The sequence below is a fragment of the Carcharhinus amblyrhynchos genome, chromosome 15 (genome assembly GCF_965287045.1).
Source record: "Carcharhinus amblyrhynchos chromosome 15, sCarAmb.v2.hapA, whole genome shotgun sequence".
In the NCBI taxonomy this organism is placed as follows: Eukaryota; Metazoa; Chordata; class Chondrichthyes; order Carcharhiniformes; family Carcharhinidae; genus Carcharhinus; species Carcharhinus amblyrhynchos.
Genome location: NC_137338.1, coordinates 38,427,722 through 38,452,890, shown reverse-complemented (window position 1 = coordinate 38,452,890; position 25,169 = coordinate 38,427,722). Strand labels below are relative to the sequence as shown.

The following is a 25,169-nucleotide window of genomic DNA, read 5'->3' as shown; positions in this document are numbered from 1 at the left end:
CAACCACATTAAGTCACACGTAGTTTTTTTTTACAGCTTATGGTTATCAACTAAAACTCTATTCTTTATTTATAGGCATCAGTAGATCCAGGCCTTCCACGCAGCTAAGCAGCATTTTGTCCCAGTGCATGTCTGAGGATGAACAGGCCCACAGAGAACTGTCACAGCATCTAGCCATGTGCTCCATCAGTGCAGAAACACACATCTTGGTGGGATGAAGCTCTAGATTAGACTCAGGGTCACTTTCTGAAGAACACTTCACTGGCACATCCTGGCAACAGTCAGAGGCAAGGACAGACCAAGTCCCCTCCCCCACTCACAGGGCTGTTGGAGACTAGCCGCCTGCTTAGTCCCAGCAGATGAAGAACTCACGATGAAGCAGCTGCCAACTCAATGCTGGAGATGCAACAACAGGCAGTGATACAGCAATAACACAGCAGATTAGAATGTACGATGGAGAAATTTGTCCTCATTCTGTCTGATGTCATAGTTCCAAAATGTGAATGCCACAAAGTGATCACAGGAATGCTGGTGACCACCATGGAGACTTTTGTCTAGTAGGTCTTGTCTGATCTGTGCTCAGCCCTGCACTCCATGGTCTCGCATTCTGGTGGGCATTATCAGGATATAGGTGACATGAGAATGATAAGAACATAAGAAATAGGAGCAGGAGTAGGCCATCTCGCCCTTCGAGCCTGCCCTGCCATTCAATAAGATCATGGCTGATCTGTCGTGGCTCAGTTCCACATTCCCGCCCTCTCCCCATAACCCTTAATTCCCCTCTCTTATCAAAAACCCATCAACCCGCATCTTAAAAATATTTAGCGAGGTAGCCTCCACCACTTCAATGGGCAGAGAATTCCAGAGATTCACTACCCTTTGAGTGAAGAAGTTCCTCCTCAACTCCGTTCTAAACCGCCCCCCCTTTATCTTGAGGCTGTGCCCCCTAGTCCTACTATCCTTTCTGAGCGGGAATGATGCACCTTGATCTCTCACCAAGCACAACAGCCCCTGTAGGAGTCAGGCCCTTGAGCACCCATAGTGAGGCTGAGCGTCAGCCAGACTTCCTGGAACTTATTCTGAAGACACCCTAAGGGTATGCAGCTGCTTACAATTCTGTGCCCACACCCATCAGTAGACACACTTCTGTCGCAGAGCAGGAAATCCTTATCAGGTTGGGGCTCTCTGGGTCACAAGAGGACTTCGCCAAGGTCATCACAGCAATAGGACATACAGTGAGAAGCTGCCTCCACTTCTGCTGTGGATGTCCTAAACTGGACAAGATACTGGGCAAGACGACAGCTCACTGACTATCGCTGATTGCTGTGCAGACACATGGATTTGGGCTGGTGTCTGTGGGAGTTTGCGCATTCTCCCTGTGCTTGCGTGGGTTTTCTCCAGGTGCTCCGGTTTCCTCCCACACCCCAAAGATGGGCTGTTAGGCTGACTGGCAGGAATAAATTGTCCCTAAATCAATTTTCCCTCAATCTGGATGGCCATAAAACATTAGATAGGGGTCATGGGTAGAGAGGTGGTGTTGAGATGGCAGCGTGGGCTCGTTGGGCCGAAGGGCCTGTTTCCCAGGCTGATTTTGTTCTTTGATGTCAGGGCTGCATCTAAGCAAAGCAGTACTGCTTAGGAAGGTAAGAAAATTTTGATGTCAACTTTGGTTCATGGGTGTGCAATCATTGTAAATAAATTGCATTTTTGTGAAATCATTTGATGGGTATGTGAATGTTCTGGTCAAATAAACATGAATTTGTACACTGGAATCCTCTTGTGAGATTTAGCCATCCTCCCACTCAGTGATAGCGTCCCACTCTGAGATGAACATTCATGTGATGTCAATCTCAATTGAAATGGTCTCCGTATCCTTGGTGTGTTGTCAGGTGACGTGTTTAAATTTTTATCATAAGCATGGTCGGAACTATTTCTTATCCTTCTTCAAGGAACACCATTGAGGGAGGGCAGCTTATCAACAATACATTAGTGGCATTTGAGTCTCCTCAGTCCAAGCAAAAGACATACACTTTGGTATGAAACCAGTGAATTATGTGTCTCCCTTTAACAGTGCTAATGAGAGGATTGGCTTTCACTTATTTCCTGGGCAAAGGTGTCTTCCTCATCATAACAAACAGGATTCCTGTCTGCTCTTGATGAATTATAAAATTAGAAGGTGCCCTATAGATGAGCATAGCAGTCCCCTCTATACGGACTTAACCTTCCCAGACAGAATTGCTGTTACTTCTGTTTTCACTGAACACCATTACTTTGAGTCTGCAAAATGGTGCTGCTATACCTGTACTTCAGGGCCACAGAGTCATAGAGTTACAGCATGGAAACAGGGCCTTCGGCCCAACTTGTCCATGCCTCCCTTTTTTTTTAAAATATCCCTAAGCTAATCCCAAATGCCTGCATTTGGCCCATATCTCACTATACCCATCAAACCCATCTAACTATCTAAATGCTTTTTAAAAGACAAAATTGTACCCACTTCTACTACCACCTCTGGCAGCCTGTTTCAGGCGCTCACCCTGTGTGTGAAAAAATTGCTGCTCTGGGCACTTTTGTATCTCTCCCCTCTCACCTTAAACCTATGCCCTCTAGTTTTAGACTCCCCTGCCTTTGGGAAAAAATATTGACTATCTAGCTGATCTGTGCCCCTCATTATTTTATTGACCTCTTTAAGATCACCCCTCAGCCTCCTACGCTCCAGAGAAAAAGGTTCCAATCTATTCAGCCTCTCCTCATAACTCAATCCATCAAGTCCCGGTAGTATCCTCGTAAATCTTTTCTGCCCTCTTTCTACTTTAATTCAATTTGGTTCAATATTCCCTCCCTCACTGTCCATGTGCTTCAGATTTATCTTGAGCCTCACAATGTGAAGGTGAAGTTAACTCCTGTTATTCTGCAGCCACCCTCAATAATACTGGATCCCATTGCTGCTGTGGTGGATATTCACACCCTCCCCACTGAGCCCATTACCTACAAAGTGCTCACGCTCCTCGTGGACTTCTACCCACTCCATCTGAAAGCACAGTCACCTCCTGAGGTGCCCACCCCACCCTACGAGAGCTTCATGTACACATTCCTTTATTATATCTTCCCTTTCTAGAGGCTATAGATGCCTCCAGTTACCGTCACTCTTCCCTCTACAACCCAGTATACAGTCCGATAAGTCCAGGGACAGCGACAGTCCTACACACCAATCTGTGCTTTTCTCCCCCCTGTGGAAGACACAGTCCTTGCCCTTCCCTGAAACTTGGGTATACTGTGCTCCTAATAATTGCTGCTGATGCATGTCACTGCACTTCTACATTCCCACCTTTAACTTGTGATTATGAGTTCCACCTAGTCCCTGGACTGCCTGTAATCTGAGACTCCTCTCTGTTTCACAACAGGATTGTCTGCATTCTTTGACTGAAAGCCCTTGACCAAAGACTTTAACCTTCACAGATGTCTAAGGACGATAGTATCCTTCTCAAACCACACTCCCCTCAACATCTGTAACTTCTATCTTTGTGCAAATCATTCCTAATGTGCCATATAATAATTCCATGAAATCAGGACATTGAATTTGATGATCAGCCATGATCATAATGAATGCCAGAGCAGGCTTGAAGGGCTGACTGGAATACTCCTGCTTCCAGTATAGATGTTTCTATTCCAGAGACTCACTGGAAGAGGGTGCAGTCAAAGGTGCAGTAGCCCTTTGTGTTTAATGCAACATTGTTGGGGTCCAGTTTTCCACCCCTTAGTCTTCGATTTGATTTATTATGTATCATTAACATGTGTCAGTGTATGCTGTATTAGTATACGGTGACACTGTTTACAGTTGCACCACAGACAGCATTCATTCTGGTTGTATCACAGCTTGGTATGGCTGCTGCTCTACCCAAGACCACAATAAACTACAAAAGGTCGTGAACGAAGCCCAGTCCATCACTCAAACCAGCCTCCTATTCATTGATACTGTTTACAATTGTCACATGTATTAGTGTGCAGTGAAAAGTATTGTACCTTACAGACAAAGCATATTGTATATAGGGAAGGAAAGGAGTGTGCAGAATTAAGTGTTACAGTGATAGTTAGGGTATAGAGAAAGATCAACTTAATGCGAGGTAGGCACCCCAGACATACTTTCTTCCACCTTCTTCCATTGGGAAGAACATAGAAAAGTTTGAGATCACGTAACAACCGACTCAAAAACAGCTTCTTCCCAGCTGCCATCACAATTCTGAATGGACCTATCTCGCATTAAGTTGATCTTTCTCTAGCACGTTGCCTGGTTTGCCAGCTATGACTGTAACACTGTATTCTGTACTCTTTCCTTTCCTTCCCTACGTACGATATGCTTTGTCTGTATAGCACGCAAGAAATACTTTTCACTGTACACTAATAGATGTGACAAGTGTAAACAGTGTCAATGAATGGGAGGCTGGTTTGAGTGACAGACTAGGCTTTGTTCACGACCCTTTATAGTTTATTGTGGTTTTGGGCAGACCAGGGGCCATACCAAGCTGTGATACAACCAGAAAGAAAGCTTTCTACGGTGCATCTGTAGAAGTTGGTGAGAGTTGTAGGGGACATGCCAAATTTCCTTAGTCTCCTGAGAATGTAGAGGCATTGATGGGCTTTGTTAACAATAGAGTCCACATGGAGGGACCAGAACAGGTTGTTGGTGATCTGGACACTTAAAAACTTGAAGCTGTCAACCATTTCTACTTCAGCCCCAGGGATGTAGACAGGTGCATGTCTTCCACTACATTTCCTGAAGTCGATGACTATCGTCCTCGTTTTCTTGACATCGAGGGAGAGATTACTGTCATCGCACAGTTCATCAGATTCTCTATCTCTTTCCTGTACCGTGTCTCGTCATTGTTTGAGATCCACAACGACGGTATCATCAGCAAATTTGAAAATCGAGTTGGAGGGGTCATACAGTCAGAGATGTTTAAGGAATATAGTAAGGGCTGAGAGCACCAGCGTTGAGGATGATCATGGAGGTGGTGTTGTTGCTTATCCTTACTGACTGTGATCTGTGCGTTAGGAAGTCTAGGATCCAGTTGCGCAGAAAGGAGCTGAGTCCCAGGCCACAGAGTTTGGAGATGTGTCTCATAGGAATAATGATGTTAAAGGCTGAGCTGTCGTCTATGAATAGCTGTCTGACATAGGTGTCTTTGTTATCTAGGTGTTCCAGGGTTGAGAGTAGGGTCAACGAGATGGTGTCTGCTGTGGACCTACTGGTAGCAGGACTTTACCTGCTGCTGCAGCGATAGGCGAACTGTAGTAGATCCAGGCAGTCTGAGAGGCAGGAATGGATTGGTAACCTTCGAAACACTTGATAGTGATGGATGTCAGAGCCACCGGACGATAGTCATTAATGCACGTTGCCTGGTTTTTTTTTGGTACCGGAATGTTTTTCTTGAAGCAAACAGGGACCTCAGATTGGTGTAAAGAGAGGTTGAAGATGTCTGCGAGCACCTCTGTCAACTGGTCCGTGCAGGATCTGAATGCTCATCCAGTTGCCCATCTGGGCCAGTTGCTTTCTGTGGGTTGACTTTGAGAATATTGCTCTGACATTGGCAAATAGTGACCTCGGGTACGGGTTCGTCCAAGGCTTCTGGGATGGAGAGCTCTCACTGACAGCTTGCTCACAAGAGGCATAGAATGCACTGAGATCATCAGGGAGGGATGTAGGGCTTCCTCTGCCTTCCATTGTTCATTGTCCTCCACCTCTTTGCCCCTCTGCTTTTCATTGTGTCCCCTTGCCCTTCTCCTACCATCTGCCCTTGCACAGCTTTCTATTGCCATTGCCCCCTAGGTCTTCATCAGCCCCATTCTCACTTCATACCCAGCCCCGGATGAACTTTGAATCAGCCAAAGTGGAGGTTGCACAAGTCCCACAGCATGATGTCATCCTTGCAGACAATAGCGTCAGGCATCTGGAGCAGAAGACTTCTGCATTCCCCAGACCCTGCGTTGTACTGATGACCCCTGCGCAGCACTCGTGACCTCTGCACAGCACTGGTCAGTGAAGGACGCAAAGTCTCACACTGCAGTGATATCCTTGCTGACAACTTCAGCCAAAAAGAGCATGCCACTGCCTTAGCTGACATTTTGCCCTTATACGGCCAAAAACCAAGGCTTCAACCCCAGCAGTGTGGCACTGAAAGTAACAAAAGTGGCACAGCACTATGGCAGGTTGGCTATGCATGTTGCACTCATCTTGGGATCATGAACTAACTGTGGTCTGACTTGTACATGCTACACATTTTCAAACAGATTTGAGGCTGATGTAGTTTCATGCTGGGGTGATGTAGGATTTGAAGGCATGACGAGATTCTGGCGAACAGCTGTTTTAGTGAGCATTCATGAGATGCAAAAAGGATTCACACCACCAAGAAGCAGGATAACTAGCCTCATGTTAACCCACTACTGGGAGAATAGCAAACTGCTTTTAAACTGGTGGTTTCCGACTTGCTGCTAGATTCTCCACTCCGGCACCTACTGCATGCGGAGTGGAAAATTCAGCCCTCAAGAGTTAGAGTGACACAGTTTGATATCTTCCAGGTTATTAAGTGCAATGGGAAATAGATTGAATTTCACAGAAAATGATCTTCCATCCAATAAGATAAGAGATGTTAAATAATACAATTGGTTGGTTCATAATGCACCTTTCACTTAGTATGATGTTGAATCAGCCTGCCACTGGTAAGATTGGAGAAATATATGTGGTATTGCAGTAGCCAGTACACACAATGGGTTATAGAATCCATTGAATCCCTACAGTGCAGGAGGAGGCCATTCGACTTATCGAGTCTGTACCGACACTCAAAGATCATCTCACCCAGCCTCCTTCCCCAAATCTCTATCCCCGTAACCCCACATATATACCATGTTTTATCCACCTAACCTACACATCACTGGATACCAAGGAACAATTCAGCGTGGCCAATCCACCTAACCTGCACACCTCTGGACTGTGGGAGGAACATAAGAACATAAGAAATAGGAGCAGGAGTAGGCCATCTAGCCCTTCGAGCCTGCCCCGCCATTCAATAAGATCATGGCTGATCTGTCGTGGCTCAGTTCCACTTTCCCGCCCTCTCCCCATAACCCTTAATCCCCTCTCTTATCAAGAACCCATCAACCCGCTTCTTAAAAATATTTAGTGAGGCAGCCTCCACCACTTCAACGGGCAGAGAATTCCAGAGATTCACCACCCTTTGAGTGAAGAAGTTCCTCCTCAACTCCGTTCTAAACCGCCTCCCCTTTATCTTGAGGCTGTGCCCCCTAGTCCTACTGTCTTTTTTGAGCGGGAAGAGTCTCTCCACCTCTATCCTATCCATCCCATTCATCATCTTATACGTCTCAATGAGATCTCCCCTCATTCTTCTAAACTCTAACGAGTACAAGCCTAGTTTATTCAGCCTCTCCTCATAGCTCAATCCCCTCAACTCCGGTATCAGCCTAGTAAACCTCCTCTGCACTCCCTCCAGGGCCAAAATATCCTTGCGCAGGTGCGGCGCCCAAAACTGCACACAGTACTCCAGCTGCGGCCTCACCAATGCCCTATACAGCTGCAGCAAGACCTCCCTACTTTTATATTCAATCCCCCTCGCTATGAAGGCCAGCATCCCATTCGCCTTCCTGACCACCTGCTGCACCTGCAAGCTGGAAACTGGAACATCCGGAAGAAACCTATGCAGACATGGGAGAACGTGTAAACTCCACACGGTCACCCAAGACCGGAATTAAACCTGTGCCCCTAGCGCTGTGAGGTAGCATTGCTAATCACTGTACCACTGTGTTGCCCAATGTTACGTCCTCTGGACCACACTATTGATTCACTTGCTTGACAGTAAACATATGCTCCTACATGGAATAGACTTAGGGTCTTCTTAGGGATGTGGGGGGGCAAAATTGGTGACACTAAGCCAATGTGACAATTGCGAGTAAAACTTGCTTACATTTCCCCCAATAACTTGTTAAATATACATCAATAATACTTATTGCTCTATAAGGTGTCAAATATCAAACTTATATGAATGAATAATTTGGCTAAAAAGCAGAAAGAGTAAACTCAACCAGTCAATCTCACGTGATTTACATGTTGACCTGAGCTGAAAGTCCTCACATCCTTAATATTCAGACAGAATACAAGCCCAGAGCATTAAAAAAAACATCAAATTTAATATTGGCCTCCAATATACTCACAAGCATCTTTTGAAGCTGCTCCACTGTCTGGTTAGCTACGCTGATGCCATTTATTTCTCGGATTTCATCACCAACATGGAGTGTTCCTACAAGTTTAAAAAGAGTCAGACAAGAAATCAAATTTCTTATTTAGGCATAGGAAAATTTAATTTCCTTTTGCATAAATCAACCCCTTCCCTTTCTAGAGATGCATCCAATCATGAACCTATCACCTGGTTTAATGGTTTTCTTTAGCAACTTATTCCATAACTTTATCGTCCCATGTGTGAGATGGTTTTCCGTGACTTGGTTTGCCTTATACTGCTTTATTCTTTATAACTCTATCCCTTAGTGGCATAGGGCAAAACACTGACAGAAAAATTATGGACCAAATGTTGCCTCCAGAAATATAAATACAACTTTAATTCCATGGAGTGGTGATAGATAAATTTGTGGATGCATACAGATTTCTTAATTCTTACCTTGGCGATGGATCATTCCTCCATGCATTATCCTTGCAACGATACAGTGGTTCAACTCATTCATTTTTAAAGTGATCCCCTAGGTAAAGGAACATATTGAAAATTAACATGACATATGCTAGATTTAATTAATTAGAAATATAACAGTCATATACAAACTTGTATCAAAGTTAAATGTTTTGCCTTATGCCAACATTAAATTCATGATGTATTCAAATGAATTTTCTATAGTTGGCAGAAACAGTACCCGCATTCTACATATAGAGATACATCTCAAGATAGAAATGGAGATAGATGATGATGGAGACTGATGATGATAGTGAAGGAAAAAGATACTGATGATAATGAAAAGTGATAAAACAAAGAAAGACCAAGGGATGACATGCTTAGTCAAGAGCAGTGGGCTTCAGTGATCAGCTACAATGAGATGTCTGGGTTGATGAGCCATGTGACTTTACTTTCTCCCTTTTGAGAGAAGTACTATTTTCTGCTTAGGGGTTCCCCAAAATGGCATAAGGGAAGATTGGGAGCTTGCTGTCCATGCTGGAAACTCTCATTCTATCACTGTGATCAGACACAAGGATACATGTATATATATTTTGCATCCTTCGGTGATCAGTATCCCTAAATTAGTGCCTGTTTTTCATAAGATAGAAAACCACTTCATGGCGTACTTTACAATTACAATAGCAAACTGCAAACATATCTGTGTTACACCATACAAGGTCCCATAAAAATAATTTGGAGAAAAGCAGAGGCTAAACCAATATTCAGAACTGAATTTGTATTATGGAACTAAATAATTAAGCAGTGGAAGACAGATATTTTGTTGAAGGTGTTATGTTCACTACCTCTTTAAGTCATAAAAGGGTAAAAGCGTAAATACTTTTATGAATATTTGCACAAGGCTACATAATAGAATCTATTACTAAGGAAGTATTAACAACGCACATAGAAAAGCATAGCATGAATCAAACAAGTTAACATGGTTTTATGAAAGAGAAATGCATTTTAACAAACTTATTAGTTTTTTTGACTGTAAACAGTAGGGTATATAGAAGGGAACAACAACTACATGGATTTCAAAAAAGTGTTTAATAAGATGCCACACAATAGGTTAAGTTTGGGGAGATAGTAGCATGGATAGAGCATTGGTTAACGGACAGGAAGTACAAAGTATGGATAAATGGGGCATTTCAAATTGGCAGGCTGTGACTAGAGGAGTGCCGCAAATATCAGTGCTGAGATCTCAGCTATTTACAATCTATATTAATAACTTAAATGAAGAAACAGAGAGCAACAAATTTAAGTTTGCTAATGATACGAAACTAGGTGGGAATGCAAGCCACAAACAGGATTTAAAGTGGCTACAAAAGAATACAGACAAGGTAAGGGAGTAGGCAACAAGGAGGTAGGTGGAGTAATGGACAAGTATGTGGTTATTCACTCTGGTCATTAGAATAGATAAGCAGAATACTTTTTAAAAAGATGTGAAACTTATCAATGTAAATGTTGATGTCTGAGAGATTTGGATGTACTTGTACAGTAACACAAAACGTTAGCATGCAGGTACAACAAGCAATTATGAAAGTAAATGACATGTTGGCCTTTACTGCAAGGGGACTGGAATACAAAAGTAAGGAAGTCTGCCATAATTGTAATGGCTTTGGTGAGACCACACTTGGAATATGGTCTGTAATTTTGGTTTCTATATTTAAGGAAGGATATACTTTCCTGGGTGATATATAGCAAGGCTTCACTAGATTGATCCCTGGGATGGCAGAGTTAACTTATGATTAAAGGTCAAGAAAATTGGGTCTATATTCTCTGGAGTTTAGAGGAATGAGAGGTACTCTCATGGGAACATTCAGGATTATGAATGGGCCAAATAGAGTAGATACTGATACACTGTTTCTCTCTGGCTGGGGAACCTAAAACATGGGGGCCCATCTCAGGACAAGGGGCCAATCATACAATTATGAGAAATTTCTTCATTCGGTGTTGTGAATTTTTAGAATTCTCTACCCCAAAGGGTTGTCGATGTACCATCATTGAACATATTTAAGGCTGAGACTGATGGACTTTTATTCCTTGGTGAAACAAGGGATATGGAGCAGGCTCGTCAGGCTGTACGATCTTCTCCTGCTATTACCAATGTTTTTACAAAGCAGTCTTATTTTATCAAAAATATTTGGAAGAACTAACATGTAAAGTCTAACTGCTACTAAAAGTTTTTACAATTTGGAAGTGGTAAGAAGCATATTGTTCAAAAGTATTAAAATGCAAAAATGTTTAATTAAATTATTTAAATGAGTGTGTCTATTTAACATGCAAAGATTAAGAATGATCAGAACAATCTGCAGGTGCATTTCTTCATAATATACTGTATAAATATCATGCTTGGACAAAATAGGAAAAGTTTTTATATCACTGTGACAAGCATTTTTCTTAGAAGAACATTTTATATGAACACATCATATCAAAAATTTGCAGCCAATAGAATTTATTCAAAATAGTTTCTAAAATCAATTTCCTTTGAAGAAACATTTTGATCTGAAACTTGGTCAAAGCAGTATACTTCCTAACAAAAAGCGCTTTGAAATCCCAAAACCCATCTTAGAATATACAAAGTGAGTGAAACGAAGTTTAAATGATAACTTTCAGCTGTAAGGTCATTTATTATTATGGTCAGCTGAGTAGTAGTACTGGAGTTGAAAACTTCACTGGACCCACCTGGGCTTTTGAATACTGTGCTCACTTCAATGTTGCGGATCACTATGGACAGGAAGTTCCAGTTGGAAGTATTTCCTGTGTTAGACAAAAGGTCCCGTTGCAACCATTTTTTTAAATAGAGTTTTACTATTCAGTTTTTTAAATATAGTTTGCATAAAAACCCTAATTTGGTCATCCTAGGTACATATCTGCCCTGTAATTGAAATTTCGAGGTTTGCATCATATGGTGGTACTGGCATCTTATTTTATATAGCATTATATTTCTTCTCTAAGTTTAGTATACTATTGTACTGCAGATTATTCGAATTACTTAAAAGCCTATCTATATTCCAACTCATCTGCTATCTCTCCTTTCCACTTCAACCAACTGATGTATGAACAAAAAATAAACTGGTAGTCTCCCTTTCCATAAATGTGAGCAACAGGTAAAGATGCTGTTAACACATGTATCTGTACACCATAGAAAAATAGCCTAAAGTTAGGTAGACTGGATATAGTCAGGCACATTGATAACCCACATTATGGAAACAACTGTGATTTTAGTCACAAACATAGGGCATAAAATTCGCTGCTGCTAACAGAGCAATAGTCAGGGTCAATAAAAAGACTGCCTGTGGTGTAGGAATAACACCAGATGTGTGGGTCCAAGTTATAAAAAGCAAATGGTATACAAGATGTGTTGTTTCTACAACTAAGCATAAAAGGGGGAAAAAGGTCACTGAGATAGTCGGGACAGCAGTGATTAAGTTGGCAAAGGATTGATTACCGCCAATCTGAACTGGACATGTAACAGTGTTAGATAAGATGGATGAGTTTACTAATGCACTCTTGTGATAACAGAAGACATTGTTAGATGGGGAGTAGAGGGGATGGAAACTTGGGGCACCTCGAGCCAATAGGGGAATGACAACACATAGATGGGACAGGGACCACCAATTAGGGGAGAACAACACATTGCCAAGCCATTACAATGCTTGTAAAAAAGTATAAAAATGTGCTGCAAATCGATGTAAGGTGTGCCTATTTTATTGGACACCCGGTCTTGCAAGAACGTTAAATAAAATATCTTGCTCCTTCAGAACTTGACTAAATTGTTTAACTGTGAGCTGCGTTTCTCACAATAACATTTCGTTTTTCACAGGTCATTTGCAACTACTGTTACAAGTGATAATAACCTGGTTAATCATTTACAGGATATTTGAATTGGACGCTGTTCACAGCCAAGATCCACACACACAGGAATTGCTACTCGAGGACTTGGAAAAGGATTAATTTATAATTTGGTAAGTAAATCAAGACAATGTAAACTCTCGCACAGTATTTTTCTTACCAAATATAATCTTCATTTTATGTCTGAATTAATGCCCACAACTAATCAATAGTGACAATGAAATCTACATTGGGTTAAAAAGTGGTTAATTTGTAATTTGTGTTCTAAGTCAACATAAAAATGCATTGCCTGGACTGTTAATACACAATACAATAAATCCACATTAATCCTTATTCAGGACTTTCAGATGCTTTATGATATTAAGGGGTATCTAATGATGACTTCCACTGAAAAGATGATTACTATAGTTGCCATATTTTTATTGCTGTGGTTTTTTATGAAAATTAAAATTACAGTTTTAATGATTGGATACCTCTGCTAGCACATCCAGGTAAAAATTTACTAAAATTAGAAAACGTTAGGGTTTTATTCTATATTACCATAGGTTCATCTGTGTTTTTCTGGAACTGGACCAGTCGAACACGTGTTACATTTTCCATGTCCATGTCTCCGTTTGCACTTTCAGGTGAGTCACCATTCAAATAAGGAGAAGTTGGTGGTGGTGTAACTCTCAATGCTTCATCACTGTATACCTCATGTGCCACAACGTCATGAGTTTGCAGCAAGGCCTAGTTGTTTAAAACAAAATAAAACTGGAACACTAAATTGAATTTTAAAAAATGTTGTTAATCATTCTATTTGTCCTTTCACCCTCTTCACTTCCCACTTTTCTATCCACTATATTTCCTTTCTTAACAGAGAGTTTTGAACCACCTTCCTGTCCGCACAGAGCGCTGGAGAAGTGCAAGTTGTTCTTCCTCAAATCTATTTTTAAGGCATGGAAAAAGATTGACATGTGTAATAACTCATTTATAGTAACAAATGAAAAACGTATATCTGTTAAAAACTTTAATTCTTGTTTGCTATTGCATTGCAAATAATCTGAATGAAGAACTCAGAACTGCTTTTCGATCAATGAGCCCCCCAGAAGAGGTGGTTCAGTTTGGAGACAATTCAATGCCACATCGCATCCAGCTAATATAAACAATCTTTGGAATCTTAATACTGAGTTCCCAGCGCTGCAACAATATACACAGTCGCTGTAACAGTTTTGACTGTGACTCTGCTTGTTGGCTGTGTATAATAATTAAGTTTTCAAACTGAAAACATCAGTTTTGTTACATCATAAGTCAATAAAAACACATTATAACTATACTCAAAAACTGTACTTTTAAATTTAGAAAACCACCAACAGTTAATTAGATCCTGGTGGTTAGAAAATGATTCTAGTTTGAATGCTCAGGCACTAACAAAATAGATGCTGACTTGCTTCCAACTTGGCAGAAATGCTTGTGTGAAGATAAATCAAGGATGAACTGGTTGAATACTGACAAATGCAATTGATAATTTTTTTATGCCTTTATTCCAACTGCTAAGAGATTTTTGTCTGTTATTATTTGATCAGTATCAAAAATTTTGAAAATGCAATTTGAGATAGTTATATTTAAGGAATCACTCTATTGGCAAGACTGAGGTCCAAAATCTCTTATTACCACACCCCCCCCCCACAACCAATTTAAGATATGGAGGTGATGGATTTTTTATTCAAGTTGCTAGTCTCCTTGTTTCTGAATTAATGGTAACCAATCTATCTTTTAACGCTGTCAGATGAGAAGCAGGTGGTCTGGGAAATGTGTTAAAAATGATATGATTGTTATAAAGGCAGCATGGTATGTAAAGTTATTTGATAATCTTAAAATATAATGATTTTTACTTGGAAGTTTGGGTTTGTTTTCACCACAGTTTTGTTTTGTACTCTAGGACTCTGTAGTACTGTACAAATCAAACTTTTCATAAAATTTGACAACTGGCAAGTTTAGAAATAACTGATCTAGGGAAATTTGTTTTATTTATCTTATCAATTCCATGTGATGTATAAAATAGAAGAGTGGCTAAAAAAAACTTGCACCAGTCAGACCGTTTTATTTCCAAATGAAAAGCTGTAAACCCATTGCAATTTACCACTCAAATTATGATTGCTGATCAGATGTACTGAGAATACATCATGAAGCCAAGGCTAAAGATAGCTATGGTATATAATTAAGGAAAAGCTGCATACTCTGCTCTAAGACACAACTGCAAAGCAATATAAAATATAAAACTATTCTATATTTTAAAATCTCTGTACAATGTGCTCAAATTTTTTCACAAAATATACACTAAAAGAACTTTTTTTCTCTGAAGAGATCATACTTGTAACAGACTTTTCAGTGCAAAGCGGTAACCATTCTGAGAGTTCTCACCTGACACACACTCCAAATTACAGCACTATGCAACTCCCTTGCCAAACTCTTTCCAATATGCTACTGATTGTTCTCATTGTTTAACAGAACTGGTCTGTTACCGTATTACATCTGAAACTTACATAGCTTCCTCCAACAGGTCAAATTCCATTAATAAATCAAGAGATCATAGAAATTTCAAGATCAAATTAAATGTTACTAGCAAAATCGTATTTCTTGGAGAAAATTGAAGTTAAACAACTCAAATATTTAACTCAAAGAGAAGCGTCCAGATTAGGACAGAGTTTCATTTTAAGCAGCCTTCAGTGGCCTCAAGTCCCCATATCTTTTCAGTTTAATGCAAGGAAAAAGGCATATGTTTACAGAAAGAGGACTGTGAAGAAACATACTTTCCAGTCTCAATATTAAATTCAGAGTGACCTAAATTGTTCTTATCCACCTCAAAATAGACAATAAATGACAAGAACTGAACTGATTACATTAGAGCTAATATTGATCTCCCTGTGTGAAACCACTTGGGAATTGGACAGAGTGGGGCAATGGTTGTCTGCAGGAGTCAGTCAGGGCCATTTGCAATTAATAGGCCACTCATTCTTCACATGCAGGGTGGAGGCTGCCAATGCAAAACACACATCCAATTTAAGTTTACAAATGAGAACTTCAAGTCTGCAGAAGCTCAAAGGAGAGATGCTTTTCGTCACTGAAGCAAGGATAAAAAAAATTGCAGAACTGCAGAATGGTTCTTGGGGAAAATAAGAGTTCCACAACAGCCTCAAGCCTTTGGAAAATGGACACAGAAAAAATTCATGACAGGCTGATGGATATCAAAGTGAGTTGTTGAATGGATATGGCAAGAAATGGCATAATGTGTGAATGTGAGCAGCATTTTTCTATATTACACTCAGAAAAGTTTAATAATCTCACTAGGCATGTAAGATAATGCTCCCTTTCATGCCTCTCATTCTTTTTGTACAGCTACGCAGGACCAGAATACAGGAACTAAGTAGGGCATTTAATAATGAATGGGTGTAAACTGAGGGAGGTGGAGTCCTTGTGTATCAGTTGCTGAAGGTAAGTAGGCAGGTACAGCAGGCAGTAAAGAAGGGAAATTGTATGTTGGCCTTCATAGTGAAAGGATTTCAGTACGGGAAAAGGAATGTTTTGCTGCAACTGTGTAGGGCATTTTGATGCCACACCTGGAGTTTTGTGTGCAGTTTTGGTGTCCTTATCTGAGGAAGGATGTCCTTGCTATTGAGGCAGAACAGCGCAGGTTTACTGGCTGATTCCTGAATACAGTAAAAAGTCTGACAACACCTGGTTTCAGTCCAACCGATTTATTTGATAGTAAATTCACTAGCTTTCGGGTTAGCCCCTTGATAGTGAATTTACTATCAAATAAATCGGTTGGACTGAAACCTGGTGTTGTCAGACTTTTTACTGTGTATACCCCAGTCCAACGCCGGCACATCCACATCATGATTCCTGAATGGCAGGTCTGTCATATGAGGAGAGACTAAGTCAGTGAGGATTATATTTACTGGAGTTTAGAAGAGTGAGAGGAGTCTCATAAAAATTTGTAAAATTCTAACAGGGTTAGAATTTTCTTTCTGAATCTATCCTGTCCAATGGTGGGGGAGTCTAGAACTAGGGGTCATAGTTTGTGGATAAGGGGCAAACCTTTTAGAACTGAGGTGAGGAGAAATTTCTTCACCCAGAGGGTGTGAATGTGTGGAATTCACTATGACAGAAAGTAGTTGAGGCCAAAACTTTGTGATTTCAATAAGAAATTAGATATAGCTCTAGGGGCTAAAGGGATCAAGGGATATGGGAGGAAGGGGGATCAGGATATTGAATTCGATGATCAACCATGATCAAAATGAATCGCGGAGCAAACTTGAAGGGCCAAATGGCCTATTCCTGCTTCTAGTTTCTATGTTTCTATGAACAGTATGATTTGTCTGTATAGTGTGCAAGAAACAATACTTTTCACTATATATATGTAACAATAATAAATCAAATCAAATCAAAGTGCTTGCATGTTATGAACCACAACAGGCTACCTTCCTCCTATGCTGCTACCATTAGAAACTACCAAAATACGTCCAGACAGTGATTTGCACAAGCATGAAAAGTAGTTTTTGGACTCTGTAGCATTTGTAAGGCATTTCCGAACATGCTGATTATCTTGCCATGTTAGATAGCCTGAATAGCAATATTGGCATTTTAGCAGATACTGTTGATAGCAGGACTCATCTTCCTTTTTATGTTCAATAGCTGTGTAATTCTATGCTGCCATCTTTTATTTCTGACATCACTATTCTCTTTGCTAACTACTTTTATATCTGCCCTATTTTCAAGTTGAATTGGCTTAGGTGCTTTCTTTTTAGTAATTTTGCCTCGGTCTTATGCTGTTAATTTTTGAATGTCAAGTTAGTGACCTTTTCTTAGTTATTTTAAACCCTTCATTTCACCTGCTCCTGATGAAGTTTGATACTGTGAAATGCTGTTTACCTAGGCTTTGAACATTGCAGCAGTTTCCTTCCACCTCTGATACTGCCAGTTTGTGATACAATCTATCATCTTAATCACGTGATGAGAAGTTCATTGTCTTTGGCGTCCCTCAATGTCTCAATGTAATAGGGTTAGTAATTTTATATGGTGGAAGAATTCACTGTGGTTTCTGGAACGGTACATGCTATTAATATTAGAATGATTGGCCTGTAGTTACCAGGTTTATTCGCTCTTATTGAGAAGTAATCACTGGAAACCTTCCAGGCCACTAGCACAACTTCCATACGCAAGAATGTGTGAATGATTGTGGTCAGTAATGCCGCCTCTAAACTATTTTGCATTCAGCCTATTCCATTTGAATGCATGGTAGCTTTGAATTCTTTTCTGTGGCTATGCACAGAGATTTTTAAATTAATTATGGCTGAAATCAAAGTTGGGTGGGTAAACAATTTCATGCGACTGGTCTGCATACCGTTTCCTTATCATGACCTTGACCAATCTACTGAGAAGCAGTGGACAGCCAAATAAGGCTAATTATTGTTAATTACCTTTTTTCCTGCTGACTGGAATTTCGAATCAGCAATGTGGGCGGCTCATGTTAGATCATAAATATCTGCCGGACCACAGCTGAGGCTCCTGGATGTTGGTCGACCCTCCTGGATCATGGCCAGGCAGCTGTGGCCTTTGAAAAAGGTAAAAATAAACATACTTGGCCTTCTCCCTCTGTCTCCTCATGATTAGCAACTCCCATCCTTTGGAGGGCCTCTCATTGGCTGTCCAATGTCAGGAGCATGTCCACCATCCCTAATTGGATGGCAAGTCCATTCTCTGCCACTTGTTGGCCTAGCCCTTAAAAATCCAAGAAGGTGGAACTTGAATGTGGTTGGGACTCTGTATAGTTCAGTGTGCAGCTTACAGGGAACATTGGTAGTCAGTACCTCCACAATTAAATCTCTGTCCTCTCTTGCAGAATGCATGCATCAGGGTCTGTGTCTTTTCCACTTGCGTTTCACATTGTCAATTATTACTGTGACTAACTGCTCTGCCTCTCCCTTTTGTACCCTTTAATTCTCATTATTAAATTCTTATGTTTAGACTGAAGTAAAGTAATCGTGTGTATTTCTATCATTCCTTCATCCATAAAAGCAGGCCAAATCCAAACCAGCTAATTACTGCCCCAAGTGACTACTTTTAATCATTGCAAAGTAATGGAATATGTATTGACAGTGCTATCAAGTGGTACTTACTTACCAATAACCTGCACACTGATGCTCAATGTGAAATCTGTCAAGGCCACTTGGTTTTCGTTCACTCATGGATAGAAGGGTTGAATTCCAGGGGCTAGGTGAGAGGCTTTGACATCAAGGCAGCAATTGACCAAGTGTGGCATCAAGGAACCCTAGCAAAATGGGAGTTAATGGGAATAAGGGGGAACACTTTCCATTGGCTCGACTCACACTTAGCATGAAGGAAGATGGTTGTGATTGTTGGAGGCCAAACATCTCAGCTTGAGGACATCACTGCAGGAGTTCCTCAGGGCAATATCTCAGGCTCAGTCATCTTCAGCTGCTTCATCATTGACTCTATATCCATTATAAAGTTAGAAGTGGGGACTGTCATTGATGATTGCATAGTGTTTTGTTCCATCTGGAGCGCCTTGTGTGTGCTTGCATGTAGCATGACCTGAACAACACCCAAGCTTGTACTGTTAAGGGGCAGGTAACACCCATAACCCACAGATGCCAAGCTATCTCCAACAAAAGAGAATCTAACCACCTCCCCTTAATGTTCAATGACCTTATTATTGCTAGTGTCTGGAGGTGTCTGTTGTGATCCTTCTCATCTGAGCAGATCCTGTGTATACAGAGGGCTTGTCCATAGGGGATGGCTTCTATAATGTGTTTAGGGTGGAGGCTGGAGAAGTGGAGCATCGTGAGGTTATCTGTGAGCTTATGATACAGTGAGATGCTGAAGTGACCATCCTTAATGGAGATGCGTGTCCAAGAATGCAACCAATTCCAATCAATGATTCTTGATCAATGTTAAAGCCAGAGTAGGTTCCATCTGACATTTCTCACCCAGAAAAAAAGTGGAATTTGAATACTGCACTATATGTACAGCAATGAGTATTCCTAGCTGAATTAGCTTGCAAAACAAAATACATCACTAAATATAAAAGAAATACAATGTATATTGGAATTAAATTATTTAAAAATTACAGTACTTTTGCATTGACCAGGCTCTATATAGTGCCAGACGTAGTTTGGTGCAGGTAATAGCTGATGTCCCAGAACTACCTGCCAAGTCTGCCACCCAATGAAGCTCAGGACTTCAGCACAAGTTTGAAAATGAAGCCAGCAAGGCAGCCAAAAGTGAAGCTAGGAGACCTAGAAGTTGAGAAGCACTGAAGAACAGATTCTCCTTTAACAAGTACATGGATGAACGCTGAAATGTCATAATATTCAAGGTTATGGGCCAAGTGGGATTAGTGTAGATTTCGCGTAGTTTTATCAGGACACAATCAATGGGCTGATGGCTCTCTTCTGTACTATATGACTCTATTCCCGTGATGACTGAAGTAGAGGGGCCAAGAGGAAAAGAGAACATAAGAACATAAGAAATAGGAGCAGGAGTAGGCCATCTAGCCCTTCGAGCCTGCCCTGCCATTCAATAAGATCATGGCTGATCTGTCGTGGCTCAGTTCCACTTTCCCGCCCTCTCCCCATAACCCTTAATCCCCTCTCTTATCAAGAACCCATCAACCAGCTTCTTAAAAATATTTAGCGAGGCAGCCTCCACCACTTCAACGGGCAGAGAATTCCAGAGATTCACCACCCTTTGAGTGAAGAAGTTCCTCCTCAACTCTGTTCTAAACCGCCTCCCCTTTATCTTGAGGCTGTGCCCCCTAGTCCTAGTGTCTTTTTTGAGCGGGAAGAGTCTCTCCACCTCTATCCTATCCATCCCATTCATCATCTTATACGTCTCAATGAGATCTCCCCTCATTCTTCTAAACTCTAACGAGTACAAGCCTAGTTTATTCAGCCTCTCCTCATAGCTCAACCCCCTCAACTCCGGCATCAGCCTAGTAAACCTCCTCTGCACTCCCTCCAGGGCCAAAATATCCTTGCGCAGGTGCGGCGCCCAAAACTGCACACAGTACTCCAGCTGCGGCCTCACCAATGCCCTGTACAGCTGCAGCAAGACCTCCCTACTTTTATATTCAATCCCCCTCGCTATGAAGGCCAGCATCCCATTTGCCTTCCTGACCACCTGCTGCACCTGCAAGCTGGGTTTTTGCGACTCATGCACAAGGACCCCGAGGTCCCTCTGCACCGTCGCCTGCTGCAGTTTTTCGCCCCGTAAGTAATAGTCCTTCCTACCATTCTTCCTACCAAAGTGGACCACCTCACACTTGCCAACATTAAATTCCATTTGCCATTTCCTGGCCCATTCGCCCAGCCTATCTAGATCCTTCTGCAGACTCTCCACACCCTCCGCACAATTTGCCTTTCCCCCAATCTTGGTGTCATCAGCAAATTTTGACACCCTACACTCGGTTCCCTCCTCCAAGGGTGGAAGCATTCCAGGAAAAGCCATGTGAGCAGACAGGCAATAGAAGAGAAATTCTATGGCAAATGACGTTAAAGTGAAACTGGCATAGTTGAATGGATATACTGACACAACTGACAATGCTAAAGTGAAACAACATTTGCCTTTTGGTGAGTGTGCTGCATTGTAATTACTGCATTTTGACTTACTTCTAGTTCGGGAGGGTTTTTGTTTATTTTGGTGCTCCGTAGCGGGAGATAGGCGCGGGGGCTGCTGGGAAGGGAGCGCGGGAGTATAAAAAGAAGGCCAAGGTAGATAGCGGGCAGCGTCGGGAGCGGGCAGCGGAGTGAGGCGGGAAGCAGAGTGAGAGGTAAAAGGGCTTAAGCTCACTGGGCTTGGGCGAGCGCAGGCTCGGTAACAGGAATTAATAGGACACCTTAAAAGGGGGCAAACATAATGGCAGGGTCTAGGGTTACACGTGTTCACTGTGTTCGTTGTCGTATGTGGACATTTCTGGAGACAGCACATCTCCTGAAAGCCCACATATGCGGGAAATGTCTAGAGGTGCAGCGATTAAGGGCACGGGTGAGGCAGCTGGAACTGAGGCTGGAGGATATGTTTTTAGTTAGGGAAAATGAGGAAATAATGGATAGGGACAGTAACACTGAGCAGATACCAGGGCCTAGGAGGAGAGATGGATGGGTTACAGTTAGGAAGAGCGAAAAGAAAAGGAGTCATGGCACTAGGACTGCCCTGGAGGAATTACCCCGGAATATCAAGGGTGGGGTGCCAGCTGGGGTAGAGAAGGCAAGGGAGGGAGATCAGAATACCTCGGAGGAAGGGAAGAGTGCAGGGTGTGAGATAGTGGTGGGCGATGGGAAAGTCAAAGGGATTGACAGGCGGTTCTGTGGGCAAAGGCGGGACTCCAGGATGGTAGTCTGCCTCCCTGGAGCAGGGGTACAGCATGTTTCAGAAAGGGTAGAGGGAATTTTGAAGGGTGGAGGGACTGAGTCTGATGTGATAGTGCACGTAGGAGAGAAGGATGTAGGAACAAAGTGCAGGGGGGACATACGTAGGCAGTTCAGGGAGTTGGGGGCTAGGCTGAAATATAGGGCCTCCAGGGTGGCGTTCTCTGGGCTGCTGCCGGTGCCTGGGGCTAGCAGGGCTAGAAATAATGAGATACTCCTACTAAATGCGTGGTTGAAGGATTGGTGTAGGGCAGAGGGTTTTAGATTCGTAGACCACTGGGAAGTCTTTATGAAAGAGGGGCAAACATACAAGAGGGATGGGGTACAGTTAACTGGGAAGGGCATGCATATCTTAGCTGGAAGGTTAGCTGGAGTGTTTCGGCAGGGTTTAAACTAATATGGAGGGGGGGTGGGGAGGTGGACGGAACTGGGATTGGGGATAGGGTAAGCCCGGAGGGTAGGAAGAAGGATCGGATTGTTTCTGAGGGTCTTCGGTGCATGTGTTTCAATGCTAGGAGTGTGACTGGCAAAACAGATGAACTGAAGGCATTAATGTTCGAAAGGAAGTTGGAAGTGGTGGCGGTGACAGATACTTGGTTAAAGGAAGGGCAGGACTGGCAGTTGAATGTTCCTGGGTATAAGTGCTTCAGGCGTGATAGGGGTGGGTCGCTGAGAGGTGGGGGAGTGGCGTTGTTAGTTAAGGATTGCATCATAGCAGTGCAGAGGGAGGGAGGTATAGAGGATATAGGAATCGAGTCGCTATGGGTGGAGTTGAGGAATAGGAAGGGAGATGTTACTATGTTGGGTGTGTACTACAGACCGCCCAACAGCCCGAGGGCTGTGGAAGAAGGGATAAGCAGGGACATTCTAGATAGTTGCAGGAAGAATAGGGTGGTGGTAGTGGGAGATTTTAATCTCCCCGGGGTAGATTGGAAGGTGCCGAGATCAGAGGGTGCTGACGGGGAGGAATTTGTACAGTGTGTAATGGAAGGATCCCTGGAGCAGTATGTGGATAGCCCGACCAGAGAGGGGGCTATACTGGACTTGGTTCTGGGGAATGAGCCTGGGCAGGTGGTTGACGTTGAAGTAGGAGACCATGTGGCTAACAGTGACCACAACTCTGTCTGGTTTAAGATATTAATGGATAAAGATGAAGCCTGTCCTAAGGGGAGGGTGTTAAACTGGGGGAGGGCTAGATACAACCGGATTAGGCAGGATTTTAAAGATACGGACTGGGGTAAGCTGTTTGATGGCAGGTCGACGCTGGGTATGTGGGAGTCTCTCAAGGGAAAACTAAAATCTTTGCAGGAAAGACATGTGCCGGTCAAGAGGAAGGATGGGAAGGGTAGGATTAGAGAGCCGTGGGTAACTAGGGATATTGAGGACCTGGTCAGGAGGAAGAGGGAGGCGTACATTAGATCTAGGCATTTGAGGACAGAGATAGCGTTAGAAGAATACAGAGAATGTAGGAGAGAACTTAAAAGGGGCATCAGAAAGGCAAAAAGGGGCCACGAAATGGCTTTGGCGGGTAGGATTAAGGAAAATCCTAAGGCATTTTACTCCTATGTTAGAAACAAAAGGATGGTTAGAGGGAAGATTGGTCCTCTCAGGGACAGAGGAGGGGAACTATGCTTGGAGCCTGGGGGAATGGGGGAGATCTTGAATGAATACTTTGCGTCGGTATTCACGCAGGAGAGGGGCCTGATGTCTGGTGCTGTGCTTGAGGAGTTTGAGGATCCGTTGAGGGAAATAGTCATCACGAGGGAAGAGGTGTTGGGACTTTTAGACAGTATAAAGACGGATAAATCTCCGGGGCCTGATGGCATCTATCCCAGGCTGCTAAGGGAGGTGAGGGATGAAATTGCTGGGCCTCTGACGCAAATCTTTGTCTCTTCTTTGGACACAGGTGAGGTCCCAGAGGATTGGCGGATTGCAAATGTAGTACCGTTGTTTAAAAAGGGTCAGAGGGATAACCCAGGGAATTATAGGCCGGTGAGCTTGACTTCAGTTATAGGCAAGCTAATGGAGAGGATCCTCAAGGATAGGATGTATGAACATCTGGAGCGCTGCAATCTGATCAGGGATACGCAGCATGGCTTCGTTACAGGGAGGTCGTGCCTTACGAATCTAGTGGAATTTTTTGAAGAGGTGACAAAAACGGTTGACGAAGGACAAGCCGTTGATGTCGTCTATATGGATTTCAGTAAGGCGTTTGACAAGGTCCCTCATGGTAGGCTGATAGAGAAGGTGAAGGCTCATGGGATACAAGGCCAGGTATGTAGATGGGTGGAGAACTGGCTTGGGAGGAGGAGACAGCGGGTAGTAGTGGAAGGCTCCTTTTCCAATTGGAGGTCTGTCACCAGTGGTGTGCCGCAGGGCTCGGTACTAGGACCTCTTCTATTTGTAGTATATATTAATGACTTGGAAGAGGGGGTAGGTGGTGTGATCAGCAAATTTGCTGATGACACTAAGATGGTTGGATTGGCGGGTACTGAGGAGCAGTGCCTGGCAATGCAACATGACATAGACAGGCTGGTAGATTGGGCAGACAGATGGCAAATGGAATTTAATCCGGAGAAATGTGAGGTGATGCACTTTGGCCGGAATAATGTGGAGGGGAGTTATACGATAAAAGGTAGAACTATCCGGAGTATAGATACGCAGAGAGACCTGGGGGTGCAAGTGCACAAGTCCCTGAAGGTGTCGGTGCAGGTGCAGAATGTGATGAGGAAAGCGTATGGTATGTTAGCCTTCATAGGAAGGGGTATAGAATATAAGAGTAGGAGTCTGATGTTGCAGTTGTATAGAACGTTGGTTAGGCCTCACTTGGAGTACTGCGTCCAGTTCTGGTCGCCGTACTACCAGAAGGATGTAGAGATCCTGGAGAGAGTGCAGAGGAGATTTACCAGGATGCTGCCTGGTATGGAAGGGCTGTCTTACGAGGAAAGATTGAACGAACTTGGGCTGTTTTCCCTTGAGAGACGTCGGCTGAGGGGGGATCTAATAGAGGTTTATAAGGTTATGAAGGGGATAGATAGAGTAAATGGTGGTAAGCTTTTTCCGCTATTAGAAATGGATAGAATGAGGGGTCACGGGCTTAGGGTGAGGGGGGCTAGGTATAAGACAAATATTAGAGGGCAGTTTTTCACGCAAA

General features: G+C 42.6%; 1 protein-coding gene across 11 annotated transcripts in view; it reads right to left on the bottom strand.

Annotated features, from left to right (window-relative positions):
• Positions 1 to 25,169, bottom strand: part of caska (calcium/calmodulin-dependent serine protein kinase a) — a 417,836-nt gene that overhangs the window by 55,056 nt on the left and 337,611 nt on the right. For all 11 annotated transcript variants that reach the window (XM_080203831.1, XM_080203835.1, XM_080203832.1 and 8 more), the window contains 3 exons: positions 13,125 to 13,313; positions 8,682 to 8,760; positions 8,221 to 8,306 (listed from right to left, as the gene is read on the bottom strand). In XM_080203831.1, coding sequence (XP_080059957.1) covers positions 8,221 to 8,306; positions 8,682 to 8,760; positions 13,125 to 13,313 — 354 coding nt within the window. The remainder of the gene's footprint in view (positions 1 to 8,220; positions 8,307 to 8,681; positions 8,761 to 13,124; positions 13,314 to 25,169) is intronic.